Source organism: Bombyx mori, chromosome 12 (genome assembly GCF_030269925.1).
Source record: "Bombyx mori chromosome 12, ASM3026992v2".
Classification (NCBI taxonomy): domain Eukaryota; kingdom Metazoa; phylum Arthropoda; class Insecta; order Lepidoptera; family Bombycidae; genus Bombyx; species Bombyx mori.
Window position 1 is genome coordinate 11,541,069 of NC_085118.1, and position 22,557 is coordinate 11,563,625.

A 22,557-nucleotide genomic window follows, 5' to 3' on the forward strand; every position below is an offset into this window, starting at 1 on the left:
TAATCACGCAAATTATAATTTTGCGGGTTTGATTTTTATTGCACGATGTTATTCCTTCACCGTGGAAGTCAATCGTGAACATTTGTTAAGTACGTATTTCATTAGAAAAATTGTTACCCGCCTGCGGGATTCGAACACCAGTGCATCGCTCGATACGAATGCACCGGACGTTTAGGCCACGACGACTTTAAAATTTTTAATGTCTCTTTAGTGTTTCTTCAAGTTTAAATGTATAATAATGGTAGTTTATTAACTGTTTAACATCTGCGAAAATTCGCTAATGCGGGAAAATGAATAATTTGAAACATTAATCAATTGGCATGAAAATTATATGAAATGGGATGAGATGATATGGGATAAAATATAATCTCAGTAAAATGGTGGTTATTTACTGAGACTTTTTCAGTGGACTTTTTGGAGAATCCCGGGAAGCTACGTCCAGCGGCTTTGTTTCAATTTCCCACATTTGTGAATTTTCACAGATACTAAACAGTTAACAAACCACCGTTATTACACATTTAAACCTGAAGAAACACTAAATAGACAAAATAAAATATTTCATTTCACGTTGGTATGGTATGACACCTTTGCCTTTCCAGTTAGAAACTACTAGTACTACTACTGTCAAAGTCAAAGTACACTACAAAAAAATTCAACTACCACACCATTATTTAAATGAATATATTGTGATAAATTGTTTTAGCACAATAGTGTTTGTGCAACGTTATAATCTTCAAAATTTTCACGATATTTAATAGAAAAAAAAGTACGTTATTTTCCAGATAAATAACTCTAATAAACCATTTTCTTCTTATTTGTTTCTTTGTTCGCTTAGTTAGTTTTACTGATGGTAGGAAGTCTTGTGAGTCCGCACAGGTAGGTACCACCACCCTGCCTATTTCTGCCGTCAAGCAGTAATGCGTTTCGGTTTGAAGCGGGGCAGCCGTTGTATTGTTAAAAGTGTGAGACCTTAGAACTCGTCTCAAAGTGGCGGCATTTACGTTGTAGTTAAATATGGGCTCCGGTAACCACTTAACACGAGGTGGGCCGTACCAGCTCGACCTCCAAACAAAGCAATAAAAATAGTACATACTTAATGTTAAATTAAGTGGAACACTTTTTTTTTTGTTTAATGTATCATTATTCGATGACAAAGACATACAATTATTTTGTCACTTGCCCCTGAAATATTGTAGTGGAAATTAGACAGTGGCAAAATAAATTATGAAGCAGTGGAAAAATAGAAGTGTCTGCTAAGTTTTTAATTTATTGAAAATAGTACTTTACACAGGGTGGCCAATTGCTTCAAGATTAACATTTTGGCCTAAAATGGTTTGTGACGGTCCTGATCCTCCAGAAAACAACCCTCATGAACTTAGTCCACCTCCTAGACATGATCTTTTAATGAATGGTCCTCAAGTAGAAGACAGTGATGACGAAAATGAATATGTTGGATATGAACCATTACCTCAGGGACCTGAGATTTCATATTCTGATCAAGATTTGGAAGAAGATGATCAGGTAGCTATTGCAAATTCACTTACACACATCTTGGCTAAACTTTCTTTTATGGTCCATGGATTTGGAAGTTCATAATTTTTTTGGTAAATAATACTCATAAATAGAAAGCTTTTCCCAAAATTTCATGTTGCGCAAACTCACGGCTTACGACATGTAATTTTTTAAAGTTTCGATACAAATTGGAAAAATAACCAAGGTACGTAAAAGTTGACGTTTCACATTAAATTTACGGTAGAGGTGTATTTTATTAAATTTTAAGTCACATTTTTACCTAAATATGTTTTATTATTTTAACATATTCAGATATTAAATTTGGTGTAATTAATATGCACGTTAATTGTTGCTGTATTAAATATTGACTTTTTTACAGCAAAAATAACGAACTTTTGTTTACACTATGGAACGGAACGTGAAATGACGCTTTTTTTATAGCATCTTTTTATCTGTCAGCTGTCTGTCATACAATGTTTGTTGCCCTGGCAGTTAAGATCGTTTCACGTACTCCTGTAAGCCTCATCACATATTTATTACCATGCCGTCTCCGAATGCCTGCGTGTCGGAAAAGTCGATTGATGTGCAAGTGTTGTACTCGGATGAGCTGTTTGTCACGGCCTCACCAGTTGCCGGTCCCAGTGGGGTAGGAGCATTTGGCCCACGAATTAGTTGTTACTCGGAAAAGTTATCGTAAGTTATAATTTATTGTATATATATATGTCAATGTTTTTTATTAAGGATTGGAAATGACGAATGTTGAGGTTAGAAAATGTTATTTTGTGCAGCAATCACTAATTTTTTTATTTCTTTCAGATCTATGTGGAACTGCAGAAAGATCTACAGCAAATTGAGAACGCATGACCAATGCAATCAGTTTGCAGAGAGAGGACGCATACCAAAACAAAAAATGCGCTCCTATCACCATTTGCCAATGACATTTATGAAAGAATCTGGGCAACTTGGCAAATTTAGATGCCATAAAAGTAAGTGCCACAAAAAATTGAGGAAGGCTCCATTATTGACACTGATTATTGGAGAGCGTATCTGAGCCTTTCTCAGCACGGGTATATGTATACATAAAAGGATAAATCATAGTGATCTAACAAATAAATTTGTAGCACCAGACAGGACACACACTCAGCATATAGAGAGCCAGTGGAAAAGTCTAAAGAATCAATTTCAACAACAACATAAACATGATTTCGCAGACTAGTGTGAGTACTCATGGAGGCGTAGGATAATGGTGAACCAATTGGATGCCTATGAAGAATTATTAAATGTAATAAAATATATTTATAGATTAGATTATTTAAAACATTAATACATACATAATACATTAATTGCGCGTGTTTTATTCTCATTATATGAATATCCGAAATATTTTCAAAACTGAATTAGAGCACCTCAAATTGGGGGGAGAGGGAAGCTCTCTTCGACTTCTTCTGACTTCAGACTCTCTTCGACTCTTCTTGACTAAATAATGCTATTTTACTCTAAAAAATTAACCGTGGATATTTTCATAACTCTGGGGTTCCGCGGTATGGGGATCGTGCAGAGGGTAAGCCCTTACCCCCTCGCTCCCCAACCCAAAAATCGATGAACCATAAAAGAAAATAACTCTCATCTTACTTTTCTACTTATTTCGCTTATTTTTCTTTTGTCGTAGTAACATATCAATAAGTTAAAATCTGATTAATGACTTTAAGAGGAATAGGATGACCCTCCACACATAATTCAGTAACCAGAATTAAATCATGATTTCTTTTAACCCATGTTTTAATCTTAATTTGCTATTGTATTTCTCTAAGCTTATGTATTAGGGGCTTGCATTCATATCTGCTTAGATGGTTCAATCACTTGGTCATTCTTGTTTCACTGTTTTGACATTGAGCTCAATAAAATCAGAACTGTAATCTCTCATTATTATCCCGGTTATACTATAAGGAAACCTTTATTATATTTCTTTGTCCTAAAACTTTTTCTCCTGACTTTTGTTTATTTTTTACATTAGCAATATGTTTTACAACAACCGATATGATTTATTGTGGACTAGCCAATATAATTCTTAGGTTTATGGGCGTTTACTGAAAATGTGTTTTTTGACATCAATGGTCTGTCTTGGTGCATGTGTGCATGATGTTAGATTATCAGACCATACTCTCGAGCCTTATTAGAGTTCAGTCTTAACTACAAGTGAAATTAACAAAATTGATTTTGCATATTATTCAATACAGGGTATGTACATATATACAGGGTACAAGAATAAGAACGAACACTTAATGATATCATCCCGGCACAACCTAAAATAGATGTCATTTTGTAGTTATTACCTTTGATCTCCCCTATGATAAATTTTGACTACTCAAGATCTCAAAAAATATGTTGAGAAAAGATCCTGTCCAAATTGGTAATTTTGGTAATGTGATGTAAATTAGATAAACATTTACAGGATACTGAGCAGCCACCGAACAATATCCCACCTATTGAATCAGTGGAAGTTGTTTTAACAAGGGAGGTGTGGAATACACCCAGAAACAATGATCCAATACAAATGGATAGTGAACGAGCACAACAGGTATATTTATTTAGAAATTACTACCAATTGTGGACATATGCTTATGTCTAGTTTGCATCAGTGGGTTTGCTTCATTCTCGATGCTGCGGACAGAATGGAAAACAGTCGACGTCGCCCCAAACACGTCATTTCGGATCCTCCCGATCCACTAACGGTGCTTTTAGGTACCTCAAGCACCGGTTATTGTTCTCGTCGAACCCGTCGCTTGCGACGAAGGGCTCGACGAGTAAATTAACCACAGACACAGGCCACTGAGTTTCTCGCCGGATCTTCTCAATGGGTCGCGTTTCTGATCCGGTGGTAGATTCTGCGAAGCACGGCTCTTGCTGGGGTTCGTGTTAGCAACGTCGTCAGGTTTGAGCCCCGTGAGCTCACCTACTAGTTAAGGTTACGCTGAAATAGCCTTCTCAAGGCTCTCAGCTAGGTAGAAAAAAAAAGCCAGCTATATAGGCTTAATGAATTAGTTAATCAGTCAAAACAGATAATTATAAATATGTATCTTTATTTTGTAAAATAATAATATAATAATAAAATAAAATAATAAATAAAACGCATTACTGCTTCACGGCAGAAATAGGCAGAGTGCTGGTACCTACTTGGCAGCGGGATTCGAACACCGTTGCATCGCTAGATACGAATGCACCGGACGTCATCTTTTAGGCCACGACGACTTGATTAGTTAACAATGTATTATGATACTAATCAAAAAATGTTTTTAAATGAATTAAAATTTTCAGGTTATGTCCGCAATGGCAAATTTTTCGCTTCCACAAACCTCAATACCTGAATGGGCTCGGAGCATATCAGAAGATCAATGGAAACGTACACTTAATGAACAAATACAGAAAATCAAGAGTAACAGTTAACCTGGCATTGTACGTTAAAATATATTTTGTTTCTTCTAAAATTAGTCATTGAAGGGATTCTTGATCAGCCATATAGATTCATATTTAAAAAGATTCAAGAATTGAACTACAGTCACGTTGTCAGGCGGACAGTCATACTTTAGTGTTGTAACCAAAGTAGGTTGTCATTGTCAGGCGGAGTCATGCTTTAGTGTTGTAACCAAAGCCAGACTGGTTTGAGGAGAGCCCCCAGCTGTTGGCTGTGCACCTGGCGTTGCTGATGTCCATGACAGCGACAATATACCACCAGGTTGGTCGTATGCTCGCCTGCCTGCAACGGCATGAGGTCTAAGGGATGAGTGATATTGATATCTAAGTGATGGTATTACATAGTCATCACAATATAAAAGGCGCTACCTTTCTTAAGCCCTTGGGTTTAAGTCTCAATTATATAAGTATAACGACAGTCTTACCCTTCAAGCAGTAAGGCATGTCAGTTTCGCGTCAGAAACAGTCAGGGTGGGGTATCGACCTGTCGAGTTTTTATGAACAAGAGTGAAGTAATTATTTCGTGTGAAAAAAAAATTAATGTCCGCGCAATAAAATTGTTTGGGTGATTGTATTGTTCGAAAGAAGTTTCTATCGTCTAAAAGCAGCCCTCGATTTACTTTCATTTCATTTATTAATTTTAATATATTATTGATTATTCTATTTTTTTCTTCTGTGTGTATCATAATTGACATATACTTTTGTAGTTGTTCATGTAAGGTTATAAGAAGCGTCAAAGGTGAAATATATAATATTATATTAAATTATATTTAAGTAGATGATAAATTAATCAAATTATTTTGATAGACTTAAAGTGTAAAGTTAAAGCTTCATAGTTTGTGACTTAATATACTATCCTATATAATCACATTAAAATAGATGATAAAAGCATCAATATTTTTTCAATATATTTTAATATCATTAGTCCACCATTGTCCACTGCTGGACATAAGATTCTCCCAATATACACCGGTCTTTGGTTCTCCTCATAAGTTTCTTACCGGTACCCTTCGCAAGTTATCGCACCAGCTGACCTGAATAATTTAATTATCTCAAAATAGCAATCATTTTTTATTAAAGAGCTTTTAAAGTAAATGAAAGCATTATAATGTCTGTACATAATAAATAGGATTTATATTCCGAATTAAATAAAGATAGCTAGCTAATATTAATTTTTTTAATCTTTTTTTTTTTATTGCTTAGATGGGTGCACGAGCTCAGCCCACCTGGTGTTAAGTGGTTATTGGAGCCCATAGACATCTACAACATAAATGCGCCACCCACCTTGAGATATAAGTTCTAAGGTCTCAAGTATAGTCAACGGCTGCCCCACCCTTCAAACCGAAACGCATTACTGCTTCACGGCAGAAATAGGCAGAGTGGTGGTACCTACTCGTGCGGACTAAAGAGGTCCTACCACCAGTAAAATAAAGATAGCTAGGTAGATAGTATTAGTTTTTTAAACCCCCATATTGCTGCAATAGTTGTAGTAAGTGAGAGTTCACTCAGTCAAGTGGTACTTGGAAAAAAATATCTGATGATGAGCACTGCCTTTTTAGGAGGTAAGTAGTAGGGTGAAGATGATGGAGTGTTTTTTTCAAATAATTCCTCAGAGCATTTGAACGAAAGTCGCAAGTAGGTATTGCCAAGTTAAAGTGGAATCTTTGGTATCGTTTCTTTTTTTTATTTCATTACTATTAAAATACAAGTTTTACTTATATCAATGCATCTTATTATAGTAAGTCTTGTACGCAGCGTAATGAATACATAGTAATAATTATTATTTTAATTTAACTTATTAAACAATATAAAATGATAAATATGTTTATGTGCAGTAAACGCTGCGAAGCTTAAATTAAAATAGTCCGTTTAGTTTTTGTTGTTATACCGATGTACGATGTAAGTTTTTTGTTGTGATTCTAATACAAATTACTGGCTTTTTTGCTGCGACTGTAACTAACCAGTATTTTGTTGGCTGCAATGGCTAAAAAAAGGTAGTTTTCCTAACAGTATTATAACGGTTATGATATTTAGTTCTGTCTGGATTGTGAATCCAATAGGAACCTCAAACTCTCGATGCTTTTGCCTCAAGAAGACGGCATGATTTAAAAAAATATTAAAACAAAAATAATATATTTTTCAAAAACGAATTTGTTAGTCTCAATCTATTGTCATTTTTTTAAGTTTTGCCAAAAAAGAATATTCTCAGGAAGCGACACAAAATGCCTAAGTAAATTTTAATTTCCAAATCTTGTAAGTTTTCTACGCAAAATTATGTACAGCTATGATCCCTAGATTATTGCATTGCTGGAGTCCATGGGCGACGGTAACCACTCACTATCAGGTGGGCCGTATGCTCATTTGCCTACAAGGGCAATAAAAAAAAAGGAGGCAGAAGTATAATAGACAATATAAGTATAGTAATATGTATATGTATGTTGTTTTAAAAACGATTTTGGGGTTTTATTTAATTTAGTACGACGGTACTTTGAATACTAATGTTAAGACCGAATTTTAAGGCGGACAGAAGCATCAACCTTATATAACCGGTCACAGAAGATCGTAATAAAGATGGACAGAGTGAGCAATGGTCGTAATTTAAAAATAAAATAAAAACATTCAAACGAAGATCTAAATAATGAAAAGTACCCGCAAGTTTCTCATTTACCAAGCGACAAAATTTTATAGTATCAAATATTATTATCCTATAATAAATACATTTATTATTAAGTAGTTTGTTGGTAGTGAACTGTTTCTATATCGTAGGATCGTATACGACGGCACTAAAGGTCACTAGTTTGGTCTTCTCGTTCCGAATGAATATGTAGAACGGGGAGTCCGCGTAGAACTGTTCAGCTGATCGCGCCAATATCCCGGCCGTCGCCGCCACAGCTTCCGTTCCGAATTCTATTAAGGAAGTTTTGTAATTTAACAAACAAGGAATAGAAAATGCAACAGTTAAGTTAAACATGTTTAGACCCGAACAACCGGTCTTTGTTAAGTGGTTTCTAGAGCCCATAAACGGAAACCTTGCGACTTGAGGTTTCTGTCTCAATTGTAAATGAAAAAATTTATTACTTCATCGAGGAAGGAAGTCATGAACATTTGTTATGTACGTATTTCATTTGAAATTTTGCTATTTGCCTGCGGGATTCGAACACAGTCGCATCGCTCGATGCGAATGCACCGGACGTCTTAACGTTTAGAGCTTTAGAGCAAGTCTTAAATGAAATACTAATAATAATAAATTTATAAACTAAAAACACACTACAATATGAAAGGTAAAGAAAGAAATAGGGAAAGTTCGTGTCGTGCATACAGTGACGGGGTTCCGTATCACCTTTATCAAATACATACATATAAAAACATATTGGTATTGTTAACTATTGTTCGAGAAGATTTTCGTTGCGTCTTTTTAAATGATTTTATAATTATAAAAAAATATTCAGTAGGTACAGTAAATCATGGTTTTAATTTGAACAAGAAACTGTATGCATACCGTGCAAATTATCATACGCCAGTTACATATGGAATGACATCGCCTACTAATTTATTTTCGATGCGTTTTATAGTTCCTAGAATAGACTTATTTACAAATTTTGTCGATTAGAATATCGCCCACAGCCTCTGAGTGGAATGGCGGTGATAGAAGAACAAAATAAGGAAACGTTTATATTGACCGACGGACATTTGAATCAAACTCGATAATAGGACTTACCGTTAACAGTAATCTTGACGTTATGTAAAACGGAGTCGACGTACACTCCCGGATTGGGTAAACTGTTCAATGCGTCTTTTAACATTCTTGACTGCTCGTGACCGAATCTCGATCTAATAACTACCTCGTTTTCTTTTTTATCATCAGACGAATCTATCATCAAAGCAAAATTAGCTTCGTCGGGACTGAACATAGACTTGATTCCGACAGCTTTCAGTGCTTTGTCTAGATTAACGTTGCTCTCCAAGTCCATTTTAGGGAATCGCACAACAGCCTTTCTTTCGTTCATTTTATTAATTAGTTCGTCAATCTTATTGTAGTCTAGTTTTTTCATCAGATCAAAAAGGCTTAGTTTCATTGGTAATCTAGGTTTGAGAGCGTACATAACGGTTGTAGAGTCGTTGTACGGTAGTGCGATCATATGCAAACCTGAAATAAAATAATGATAATAATCTGGAACAAGTCACGCGCAGTCATCCGGCCTCATATTAGGAATCCCTATATTAAGAGAACCGAGGACCGATATACATACTCATATACGTTCGAAAATATACATATACTAGCGGACCCGACAGACGTTGTCCTGTGAATGCATACACAAAAATTGGTTCAAGTCGGTCCAGCCGTTTAGTTGCAGTATAGATAAATAACCTAGATACCGACTGCAGCGCCATCTGCCGGGCTGATTTGGGAATCTAAACCTTCCAGGGCGCCACCCAAACGCACAAAAAAAAATTCAAATCGGTCCAGCCCTTAGAGTATACATAAGCTATGTATGTATACTCTAAGGCCCAGCCGCTTAAGAGGAGTTCAGTGACATACACACGTACAGTAGAATTATATACATACATATTATACAATGTGTTACAAAATAGCCCGTAAAAGTATAATTAATTATCAAAGCCAAAAATTTTGTCAATCCTAGGAAGCTGTCATGTCAGGGAACAAGATTATTTAACAGAAAGGCCTACGTACCTTTTTTACTGAATAATTGTCTACTTTAATATATTTATAAATGTTTGCTACCTCAATACAAGGTTGTCATTATACTCAAGTACTGGCTTCAAAAAATGTCAAGTTGGAAAAAAAATATATGTTGTCAATTTCAAATCTTTTATTCGATGTTCTACAACTGTTTTCAAATGTAGGTACGTTCTGCGTAGCTTACTCTTTAATTTTACTGAAATAGAGTTTGCACATCAGTGAACATAATAATATTTTTTGGGATATGTTATACAGCGTTACTACGGTTCTTAAATATTGTGAATGGATTCGTTACAGGGCCTCATTTAACCTCTTTTCGGCTTTAAGGGTAATTGTGTAACACCCTGTATATAATATATAGAAAATAAAAAGCCAGACAATGAACCAACGAACTTGTCCATTGCACGAATGTTGTCCCGAGGTGAGAATCGAAGGCACGAATCGATCAGAAGTGAATGTATAAATCATATTTCTATTTAAATTCACTCGGATTTATTTATTTATTGCGTAAACGTGTGGAATCTGGTGTAAAGTCGTTACAAGAGACTATAGATATCACAGCGTGAATGCCGCTCTTCACCTCGAAGTGGTTCATGTTTGTTGCCACATTGTATAGTGCTAAGGCCAATTACAATTCTTGTGAGTTTAATTTTTAGGACACGATGTTATTCCTCCTCCTTGTAGGTAAGTCTTTCGTGAACTTGTTGTCAGGTACTTTTTTTATTTCAACAAATTGTTACATGGTTGCGTGATTTGAATACCGGTATAATCGCATCGCTCGATGAGAGTACCTACACCTTATCCTTTAGGCCATGACCATTTCACTTTCTAGCTAGAGTGCTCTAAAAACAAAATCTTTTTATATTATAACGAATTACCGTCTTTTTCAGAGAAAATGTAATCGAAGTCTCCTAAATTAAGCATAAGGTCGGCCATTACTTCGCCCTCAGGTTTCTTAAACGGCATCCTGGAAAAAAGAGAAAAAATTCAGTTAACTTTTCGATTAACACGTTTGCCGTTGTAGTTTTTTTTTATTCATTGTGAGACATATCGATCAATTGAAATACCTTACCTCGACAATGTTCATTAATAAATTTACAATTGAGACGTTAGGTACATAGACTTTATAGGGCCGCTATTTTTAACTCTATGTTTTATTGGTAGATCATCGCATAGGTTATGTAATTTTTTTTTTGTAAATTGGATTGTTATTAATTTAATTGATATTTTCAGATAATATGAGAAATTTTGTGATGATAAACAAAAAACTAGCAAATAATTCACGGTTAACATGGCAAATCGAAACTCACTTAAATGTGTATTCCGGAATAAAGGGTGATGCCCATTGTCCGCTGAAGTAGAGAGCGCTTAGCAATACCACCTTTGTTGCCTCTGGTAGTGATTGTTTTAAAAAATCTTCAATCTTTGCCTGCGTTTGCGCTTTGACCCACCTGAAATTGACTCAATTCAAATATTATTTAAATCACGCAACAAACTTAACAAAAATACTCTATGTAGAAGGCGTAAGAATGACGTAGATTCAGATTTTTCTCCACACAAGCGGGAGACTGAAAGCTGAAATGGCGCCATGGCGCTTAACTAGAAACTGAGAAGAGATGCAGCCAAGAGAAGCTTAATTACCGTGTACGGAAGATCATTAAGACTATAGACTTTTTTTTTTATAGCCTAGATTTGTGGACGAGCTCACAGCCCACCTGGTGTTAAGTGGTTACAGGAGCCCATAGACAACTACAACGTAAATGCGCCACACTCCTTGAGATATAAGTTCTAAGGTCTCAGTATAGTTACAACGGCTGCCCCACCCTTCAAACCGAAATGCATTACTGCTTCACGGCAGAAGTAGGCGGGGCGGTGGTACCTACCCGTGCGGACTCACATGAGGTCCTACCACCAGTAATAAAGTTAATAAAATAAGTTATGAGCTACCAGTATATTTCATGGTGTCAATAATTATGAAAAAACGGCTGAATACACGGAAGTTTATACCAGTGGAAGTGGAAGTCAAGATCACTGAGTTCCTAATTTTTATTTTTTTTTTTGTCAGGAGGAAATCGCCGGACTTCCGCCCTTCACTGGGGATGGAGGGCGGGGCATGTCGGAGTCGAACCGACTAAAACCTCCTGTCTCTCAACAACCAACGTCCAAACCTCGCATGAGACAAAACTCATGAAAAGGCAAAGGGGGGAAAGTGAAGCGCTTAGTGCGGAGCACATCTCTCCCATCACCCTCCCCTCCGGGACGCCGGACTGGCGGTCGTCGGCGCCACGACCACCAGCCCTCTCGGTCGGCAGGCTAACCGAAGCCCGCCTAGATGGCGCCGGTTAGAATGGTCTATCCTACGGAATACCCCGCTGGGTCAGAACCAGTGTGGGTTGAGGATAGCCGGCCTTCCATCACCCGGATGCCCATGCATAAAACGCGTGCAGAGCAGCTTGCACGTCGTCTTCTTAGGCCCCCTTCGCCGGTCCTCAGGCCGACATGTGAGGGAGACCCGAAACACTTAGAGGGCCAGGGCTTGGGCGGGATCCGCCTCCCTGGCCCGAGCTCGACGGCGGCGGGCCTGTGCGTCTCTCACGCGCCCCGCCGCCTCCTTTAGCGAGATGGTGCACGACTCGTCACCGAGCATCAATGCCACAACGCTCGGCAACGACAAGTCGTTTCCTATTTTTGCGACGAGGACACGGCGCCACCCCTCCCATGCGGGGCAGGCGACGAGCGTGTGCTCCGCCGTGTCCAAGTCGCAACCACAATGGTGGCACTCTGCCGTCGGCTCGGCTCCGATCCGGTGCAGGAACTCACCGAAGCAACCATGCCCAGTGAGCACCTGCGTGAGCCGGAAAGTGAGGCGTCCTCTGTCACGATTCACCCAGTTCACAAGAACCGGGCGAATCGCCTCGACGGTCCTACGACCAGCCGAAGGATCGGCCAGCCGAGTCGAGTTTCTAATCTAAGATACTTTATTTATTATAAAAATATTATGTTCAACTTTAGAAATTTGAAAAAAGTATTTTAACTATTTACTCCCTCCCTCCCCCTCTGTATTTTCTACCGCTTGTTCCAAGGGGAATGCTCTGAGATATTGTAGCCACCGGAGTAGAGTTCATCCAAATTACCAGGAGCAACTGCGTTCATCCACAGTGCGTTTCCAGAGATCTTTTAGCCACGTACCATCCGGCTTTGGAATGAGCTCCCCTCCACGGTGTTTCCCGAGCGCTATGACATATCCTTCTTCAAGCGAGGCTTGTGGAGAGAGTACTTAACGGTAGGTAGCGGCTTGGCTCTTCCCCTGGTATTCCTGAAATCCACGGGCGACGGTATCCACTCACCATCAGGTGGGCCGTATTCGCGTCTACCTACAAGGGGGAATAAATAAATAAATGTCTACTATGCGCTTATATGAATCCGGCTTCCATTAATAAAGTAAGCTAGCTCAGTGTGGTTTTTACAGAAAAATACAAATACATTCGCAGAGTCAATACCACAATTTGACTTAAAAATAGCTAACCAATAATTAATCATGTTGATTCACACCTTACGTCAAACGTAGAACTTGGTATTTTCGAAAAAAAAACCGTGTTTTAAAATCACGTTGCATATTATGTACAATAATGTATTATTATTTTTCGATAATCGTCACCTCATCCAGTTAACGAATACTAGAAAAGTTATTTACGGGTTCGAATTTGTTTCCCGAATGCACCTCAATCTCAGTTCAGTGATATTGGTCGATTGTGTTCGACAAATGTAAGTGTATAAGAATTTGTTTTTGATGTACATAACCCAGGTTAAAATGATATTACAGGAGTGATTGCACGTGGATTGTTTTACAAAGATCTGGATGGAGTTTATAAAGTTACACAATAAAGATTTGATATAGGAACTAATAAAAATATATTCAAAATATGCATATTCACGTTTTTCGATTGTTTTTGAAGAGTAATAAAAACTGCTGTCGACATCATAACTAACAATAATATTAGCACAAGACGACAGTTCCCTACATGTTACCGGAATTCGTAGACTCTGGCCATATGGATGCCACCGCGTATTTTGAGGTATGAAATTAAAGTTCAGCCCAGTCGTAGATACCAGAAAATATGACATAAGAATGGACACGTGATTGTTATGTAAAATCTTGTGATATGTCAGGATATGTCTATTTAAGTTTTTCAAAAGGAACTAAAGTAAGTATACAAGACCATTGTGAAATAGTAATTAAGCCTAGTTAATACAAAAGTTTCAATGACAGGATAAACGAAAATGACAAAAACTCACTCATTTATCATTTGTTTGACTTCATTCTTTTGTGTGAAGTTGACACCGCGGGCTTCCCCGTGGTACACGGTCGTCAAATAATCTTTAAAAACGGACCGGATCCGGGTTTGTGAATCAACAAACATGGCATCTGCATACAATGTTTTGGAGTTCGTTTCATTATCGTTCAATTGTTGAAGCAGCTCACCGAACTGCTCGTGGTGGTTTCGATTGGCCAATATGTCTGGAAAAAACAAAATACACAAAAAAATTCAAACCTAAAATTGCACTTAAAATTTTGTCTACACTTAAAACAGAAGAACAACGTTGTGTCTGTTGAAATCCGTTCTCAAGGTAAGTACTATAGGTCAGTAGCCTCATTGCGAAAGCAAACGGTTCTCTTTTGTTTTAAATTGACAAAGAGCTTTCATAGGAAAAAAAACTACAAGAAACAGCTACCGTATGAATATACAAATAGTACAATACTTTAGCAGTGATCTGATTTTTTACAAGTGATACCGTACCTACTGAGGTAGATGGACAGGAAATAGTGACCGGCGTGAGTCAGGATTAACCACAGACTTCATAAAACCTCATAAGCAAGGTAGGTTAAAACAATGGTGTCTATAAGAAAAAATGTATTTATCTAATTATTGCTTCAAAACAATGAAAGCCTACCTTGAGAAAAACCGAGGCTTGTGGCGAGCTCGTCGTATGTACTTCCCACACTACCGAGAAGTGTCATTGCCAGTAATCCTGATAAGAATACATAGAAAACAGTACAAACATTTGTTTACTATTAAAATAGGAAAGAATGATTCATATCAACAATACTAAGAACATTTATTTGAGGCATAAAGGAAGGGTCATGCTAAATACTAATGCGTGAATGTAAGTCTTAAACAGAATTCAGTGCACGATTTATAATATCGTGTTTATTTCTGGCGCTAAGTACCGGATAATTCTGGTCTGAAGAACTGGATATAATTTCTATTTCGGCCGCGAATCAATTAATGAAGGTTTGAAGAATTCTTGCTCTGACTTGAGTGTCATGCCTCAATGCCTATTCATCTTATCATGTATTTGGGTTTCAATCACAGCTTATCAGTAGGATCTGAACTCCGAAAAATGTCTACGTAACAAAATTATTGTAAAATAGAATGCGTCTTGTCTAAATACTTCAATACAGATCTACTATTGATAATAGTTACCTACAAATTGTACTAGAACAACGATCTTTCATAAATCACGTGTTTTTAAGGTGTTCACGAGTTATAAGACAAATTAACTTAAATTTGATTGATATCATAAATCTGATGTACACTAATTCTCTACAGTATTCGTGTTTTTAGTCCTTATTATTCAACACATTTATTCAGGAAAAACAAAATTTACCAGCAATACCGGTCGGAGACAATGCGATGTTTTCATTCTTGTTTTGCTCCATCATTTTTAAAAGTAATTTGTACCCAAAATTGTTGACTGAGTCTGCCAAATAATTTGGTTGAAATTGAGCCTCTGAGGAATTTCTGTAATTAATAACGTTTTTGGTATTTAATACATAATTTGGAGTATAGAAAAATGACCTATAAAACACCCTGTAAATTACGGACTTTACATTTCACGGTAAAGTAGAGATGACGGGACCATCAAAATTAAATAAAAATCCTGATTGTACTACCAATGGAGCATACAATACAAAACAACCACAGCTAAAGCTCCTTCGTGATAATGATTTCATGTTGCATAGGTTACGATAATCTAGTGGTATAATATTGTGCTAATTTTATTAAAATATTTCTTTCTTGGTGTACCTTTATGTTATATACTAGAGAAATATACCTAATCAATTGATTTCTAAAATTCCACTTACGCTTTTGTTGTTACTCCGTCCATAGTGTTACACCATGTTCCGATGATAAGTTTACAGCACAGAAAGAATTGGATTTTTCGTCGCATTTTCTGAAAATATAATAAATTATGATAGTAATGACCAGTGAGCCGTAAGCAGTCCACCTTACCAGAGAATTTAAAAGAGCCAGGTGATAAAAGGGAGCTGCCTCTACGAAAGGTGCTAAGGCGGAAATAAACTTTCTTTGCATTGCACTATATTTTGGACATTGTCTAACTCTGCCCTGTTCAGTACCTCGATCCTCTATTTCCCTTACTAAGCCACTAACGCACTTTCCTTATTTGCAAATAAAAGATGTTGAAGTTAAGTCCTTACAAAGAATGTACATGAAATTTTAAGAATGTCGCAACCAGCAGTAGTTCATTGAAAGAAATTTATTACAATATGAAGATAGGCATATTAATGTTTCGCATACGATAAGGTCGTTTCCAATGCTTTACCAATGTCAGCAGGTTATCGATTCTACTAAAATAAAGTATTATGTATTACAGAAAAGCTGTTTATCACAATATCTTGACGAAATTAACTTTACAAATTAAGTTTAAAAAAAATCATTAGAACGAGTAAATAATTAGGTCAGAGAATCTTAATGTTAAATAATTCATCCCATGTATTCCCAGTTTCAACAAGGTAACACCACTATACTCTGCTTGTAGGATATTCATTTGTAAAGCCTAAGTAACTTATAAATAACTTAATATATGTAGTAACACTACGACCCGCCTTCGCTTCGCTTCGGGGACCATAACATAATTTATTATTAATCTTATTGAATTTTCTTTTATACAAATCTGGACCTGACAGTAACAAAAACAATACAAAAGAACGCAAAAAACAAAAATCTAACCTTTCCTTTTTATAATATTGTTTAGAAGCATATATTTTGAACATAAAAGAAATTAAAACGCTCGTAATGATATGCATTTAAATTACCTACCTATATAGTGTAACAGAGGTTAATAATGTGCATGAAATTCCTAAGGCCTTTAACGTATTTAAAATGATAAGGATTAATACTGTATCCGTCTAATTTGCTTTGCAATTATCGCATTATACATGACTAATTTTTTAAAACTTACACGAGTAATGGGCATAGTAAGTTATCTTTCAAAGATAGACATTTGCCACCGCCGACTTATTTGTAGATCAATAAAAGTAGAATATCTCACTATAAAATTATTTTATCTCAAAGGGCTTAGGTAGCTGAAGAAACCTCCCAGGCGGCCTAGTTTTTTTCGAAACCTCCGACAAATATCCTTATATTTTAGCCAATATATGTACCTAGCACCTAAATAATTATATACCTTCTTCAAAAATCAGTATATCTATTGGTGAAAACCGTATGAAAATGCTTGTAGTAATTTTTAAGTTAATCGCGAAGAGACAAACAGACAGACAGACACGCGGCAGAGGACTTTATTTTATAACAAGTAGTGATATCGTACGATCGTATCACAAAATAAGCATCAATCACTTAAAAAACCTATCGGTAAGTTTTTTCTTACATTTATTCAACCAACCAATATTAACCGATCAATTAATTTCAAATTTGCAGTATTTCTGTGGCGAAAGGGAAATAATACCGAGTCATTTTAATTCGATTTGTAACTGTTTATTGACAAAAAAGAGTTAATCTAAGCAAATCACTAGAATTTGTAGGGTAAATAATTGTTTAATTTTGACAATACCTATTGTAAAATTGTACAATTATAATAGCAAAATACTATTACAAAGTTGAAATTGGTCATTTTAAATAAATAAAATTGTCTTTAGTAACTCAATAAGCCCACACGAAAATTATTCAGGCTAGCTAATATTGTGATTTTTAACGACTTTATTACGTGATTTACCATAACATCTTTAGCAGCAGTTATTATTTTCTATTGATTATAGGATAACAATTCCATTATCATTTTATTTGGCTAAAGTAATTCACACAACATACTACCTAAGACACATTAATTTTAAAAATCGTAGTTATAAAAATATATGCAGTACACGCAGACATTTCAATGGTTTTAGATAATTTCTAGGTATGTTAATATGTCTAGAAATGATAATTTTCTTACCGACCGCAGTACAATGTGAATCTGCACAAAATAATATTGGTCGCGCTTATTTAATAAACAAAACACGACTGACCGCTTCCACGAGTCAGTTAGTAAACCGACTGCGAGTACTAATAAAGCATTGTAACCTTGAGAGAAACATAACGGAATGAATCGTTCATACTTTGTAGGTCAGACATCGTAACAAAAGCATTTATTTTTTCGACCCGGACCGACGAAGCTTCAAAACAATTTTCTTTTCGTATTTTCTCTAAACCGGAAGTCAGTATACCTAAAACACGTTAAATTTAAATTAATGTCATTTCGTGGAATAGAAACAATATGCTATAAATTAATGTGAGGTATTTGACGGAATTAATTTTAGCTACCTACCCTAGCTGCTAGGGCCTAGCAAGAGCAAGATCGCAGAATCTACCACCGGATCGGAAACGCAACACACTGAGATGATCCGGCGAGAAACTCAGTGGGCAAAATTTAATGAATTTGCAATCGATATTGACTTTTCTCCGCAGTTTATACGATCTAAAATTCCAATTTTTATAGGTATGAACTTCGAAAATTCAAGTGACTTTGGAATAAGAGTTCCGACGCGGAACTAACACTGCAAAAACGGCTCGCAATATCAATTTTGCGTTTGGAGAGGGGAGAGGGGATTGCTAATGAACGCACCGTGCAATTTTGGTTTAAACGCTTTCGTGATGGAAATTTTGATCTGAAGAACGAACCACGTGGAAGACCGCCCACACATGTGAATAACCATCAATTGAAAGAGAGGAGAAGCCGATCCGACACAAACTACCCAGGAATTAGTGGCATGGTTTAACGTATTACCAACAATATTGACTCATTTGCGTCAAATCAAAATGGATGCCTCATGATTTGACTGTTCTGCAGAAAGAAACGCTTGTTGAAACTTGTGTTGTCTTGTTGAATCGATACAGAAATGAATGAATATTGGGTCGAATTGTGACATGTGATGAAAAGTGCGATGGCTGACCCCAGATCAAACGCCGCAACAGTGTCCTAAGGAAAGCTTATCAATGAAAAGGTAATGGTAACTGTTTGGTGGTCTCAGCATGGTGTTATTCACTATAGCTTTCTCCGATATGGTCAAGCAATAACGGCAGATGTCTACTGGGCTGAACTCTTTTTTTTTTCTTTTTTCTTAGATATGTGGACGTGCAATGATAGCAAAACTTACAGTGAAACAGCCCCGACTCATGTATCGATCTTCACCATTATTGCTCCATGATAACGCGAGGCCTCGTACAGCACTGTAAAGTTTTAACTCTACAGGAACTGCAATTTGAAACCATTCGTCACCCTCCGTATTCGCCAGACCTTGCTCCAGCGGACTACCATATTTTTCGTGATTTGGATAATTTTGTACGTGATAAAAAGTTTTCTTTCCAGGAGGCAGTACAAAATGCTTTCACACAGTTTGTAGAATCTTGATCACTTTAACCCCTAATAATAAAATTTCCTAACCTGCAACGAATTAACATAAAAAATTGTAAATTAACAAAAAGATAACAAATATATTAGGTATTTACTCTGAATAGGAACAACTGCTAAGTATAGGATGATTTACAATGTTTATTTATAAATTTAACTCCCTGTTTACACACTACATACATACTAATGATAATGTAAATATAAAAAAGATCTGCGTTTACTGTAGTTTAAGACGTTATGCGACAGAACTATTATATAATATTGCCTTCTAAAGTTTTAATAAGTAACTACTAAACGAATACATTAACTAATAGCGTGTATTTTTTTCGATCTCCCTTTCTCACTCCTCTTGCTCCATGGCACTGTGCGACGTTCACGCTTTCTCACTCTCATTCGGTTTTGATCGCCCTGTCCCTCTTTTTGGACAAAAATTGCCCATATTTTCGTGTCACTATTAATATTGCGTTTCGTTTGTGATTACTGGTGATAGGACCTCTTGTGAGTCCGCACGGGTACGTACCACCACCCCGCCTATTTCTGCCGTGAAGCAGTAATGCGTTTCGGTTTGAAGGGTGGAGCAGTAACTATACAGAGACCTTAGAACTTATATCTCAAGATGGGTGGCGCATTTACGTGGTAGATGTCTATGGGCTCCAGTAACCACTTAACACCGGGTGGGCTGAGCTCGTCCACCCATCTAAGCAAGAAAAAAAACAAAAAAAATCCAGACAGGGCATGGATACAGTTGCACTTCCAAAAACGCGAATCGAAAATACCCGAGACGAATACCCAGTATTCGGTAATGGACGCTTCGCTATCTTATAACTTATTAATGCGGGAAACTTTATTATTGGAGTGTGTGAAAAAATAAAACACAAAATGTTCAATCTTTTATAAATATTGGTAGATATAGATCAAATGTGGTACATACAATTAAAATGAGAGGAAATATTATTTTACCGATTTCATATCAAAATGGAAACATCTATTCATAATTTTCTACACTTTATCATAACGTATCTTAATTATCATTAAAAGAATCACGCCAGTAGGTACTATGGCCACAACTATACATGTAGGAACACGTCAATCAGCGACATTTACAAAGTCAACATTTATATACAAACGATACTTTGTGTGATGGAATCATAAACATAGGATATTTAAATTAGCTCTGGGGTCAGATTATTAAAAAAAGAAAAGAATTTCCACTACATTTTTAATATTAAAAATGTCATTAATATTATTCTATAAATGCATATAACTTATGCAAAACCAGTAATTTTCAATATTGAAATACCGACTTGTTACACACATGAAATTGGTACATACAACAAACAACTTAACTATAAATGCGATAGAGTGTAGAAAATGGAAATTGTATTCACAATAACATGAAGGAGCCAAGTACTAAAAAAAAAAAGATATTAATATCTTTTTTTATTTAACAACAGATAATGAACATTATGTATTAAACACATACAAATATTCTCTGCTTGAATTTGAGTGTTTGAATGATTCTGTGTTAAATCTGTAGAAAATAATATCAATTGCAAAAAAAAAGAAGAAAACTGGTACCTACTTCATAAAGTTATAAGTTTTTATTAATAATTACTACAATTTTTACACAAGAATCAATCAATCATTGTATGAAAGAATGAATGTAGACTTGGCTCGACAAGAAAAATATTTAGCTTTAAAATACAGACGATTGCTATCCGTTACAAACTAATTAATAAGAAATAACCGTTTTTAATACTTTACGACATAAATAATAACACATTTTAAACAATTTAACTTGTTTCTTTGACTTAAAATCTCTTACTTCTATTCTGACTACACTAATAGTATAACCAAGTCTGTTATGTTACATAGTTAATAATTATCCTATGACATAATTTAAAGGCGGTAGGCAACTTCTAAAATTACGGACTCAGAAACAGAGTGACGTAATGAGCTTTCTCGGGAGAAAAATGGCAACCAACTATGAAAACGATTTCAAACGCACAAGAAATATTAATCTCATTTCTATCTGTTAAAAAAAGTGTTATTTTATAAGAAAATATGTAATTCAAAAGATTAATATAGTTAAATTACATATATTGATATAAATTAAAATAAAACAAGACTTTGACTTCTGTCTTTCTATCAATATAGTTCAACAAACAGCTGTGGTAGAGTGTTAATGAAATAAACGTAAATAAAAATTAAGATATCGCTGAATCAACTGTAATTACATCTTTTAAGAGGAAGGGTTAATATTTTATTCAGCTGCATTTTTAAACATGCAACCTCACACCACTATATGTGCAACCACAAAGTTTATTACAGGACGTTAAATCGGTGTCATAATTGGTCTATTAAAAAAACACAATACAAGGATTACGTCCATAATGAAGAAGAGCATTTCGTTGAAGCACACATTGTATATTTATTGCCTAAAGGTATAGAGATCACTATGATTTTTTAATATAAATTAATACAAACTCATTCAAATTATTAACGAAGAGAAATATGATATTATAAGTGCATAAAGTGCAGAATAATAATGGTTCAGTCCTCATAGCAATAAAGGATAATTTCTCTAGAAACTAAGTATTTATCTGTCTACAAACTAATAATTCTTTACAAAATATGAATCGACTAGTGATCTCTGTCCACCAAAAGGCATTAAAATATTAAATGTACATATAAACATCAAGATACATAAACAACACACATACACACACACGCACACAAACTATACTATTATTATTATTTACTTGAACTATGTAGTGTAACTTAATAATGAAAATTGATCAGTCTTAAAAATCCATGACTCCTCATAAGACTACCTGAAGTACACTGTACTTAAATCAGTTTCACTCTGTTACTGAGTCTAACTTAAAATACACACACACAAAACTTACGATTTAAATAACAAAAGCACAATATGTATTTCTAACAAAAATGTCAGCAATTGAATGCAATTTAGCTTAATCACTGTTCACGTTAACATTTATTCGGATCCCTTTCGATCGCAACAAAGGTTGTCTAGAGTACAATCGGAAAATGAAAATAAGTTTCTTGTAAAAAAAAAAAAGACAGCTCTTTTTTCTTGTGAATTTTTAAAATATATAATTACGCTACTACCTTGAATACAATACACGCAAGAAAGAAAT

General features: G+C 35.6%; 3 protein-coding genes across 10 annotated transcripts; 2 read left to right on the top strand and 1 right to left on the bottom strand.

Moving 5' to 3' along the window:
- The first annotated feature begins 614 nt into the window (after positions 1-614).
- Positions 615-5,878, top strand: LOC101742488 (male-enhanced antigen 1). Of its 4 annotated transcripts, none has more exons than XR_009974517.1 (5): positions 615-766; positions 1,292-1,521; positions 3,965-4,090; positions 4,828-5,067; positions 5,117-5,878. XR_009974517.1 is itself a non-coding variant. In XM_062671562.1 (4 exons), exons 2-4 carry the CDS (start codon positions 1,330-1,332, stop codon positions 4,954-4,956), a joined length of 447 nt encoding a protein of 148 aa, XP_062527546.1. In that variant the 5' UTR covers positions 630-766; positions 1,292-1,329; the 3' UTR covers positions 4,957-5,878. The 4 variants fall into 4 exon arrangements, 2 of the variants coding, with proteins under 2 accessions (XP_062527546.1, XP_012544470.1); XR_009974518.1 differs by having other exon boundaries at positions 624-766; positions 1,280-1,521; XM_062671562.1 differs by having other exon boundaries at positions 630-766; positions 4,828-5,878.
- Positions 1,528-2,855, top strand: LOC134198662 (uncharacterized). Its single transcript, XM_062671563.1, has 3 exons — positions 1,528-2,205; positions 2,329-2,498; positions 2,634-2,855. Exons 1-3 carry the CDS (start codon positions 2,054-2,056, stop codon positions 2,726-2,728), a joined length of 417 nt encoding a protein of 138 aa, XP_062527547.1. The 5' UTR covers positions 1,528-2,053; the 3' UTR covers positions 2,729-2,855.
- Positions 5,879-6,646: 768 nt separating the features above from the next.
- Positions 6,647-22,477, bottom strand: serpin-13 (serine protease inhibitor 13). 5 transcript variants are annotated; one of them, NM_001146233.1, is given in 10 exon segments: positions 7,664-7,776; positions 7,779-7,890; positions 8,702-9,130; positions 10,564-10,652; positions 10,996-11,136; positions 13,982-14,204; positions 14,639-14,716; positions 15,356-15,489; positions 15,834-15,921; positions 17,942-18,040. In NM_001146233.1, coding segments are annotated over 9 exon segments (1,302 nt in total). In that variant the 5' UTR covers positions 15,920-15,921; positions 17,942-18,040; the 3' UTR covers positions 7,664-7,766.
- Positions 22,478-22,557: the final 80 nt, after the last annotated feature.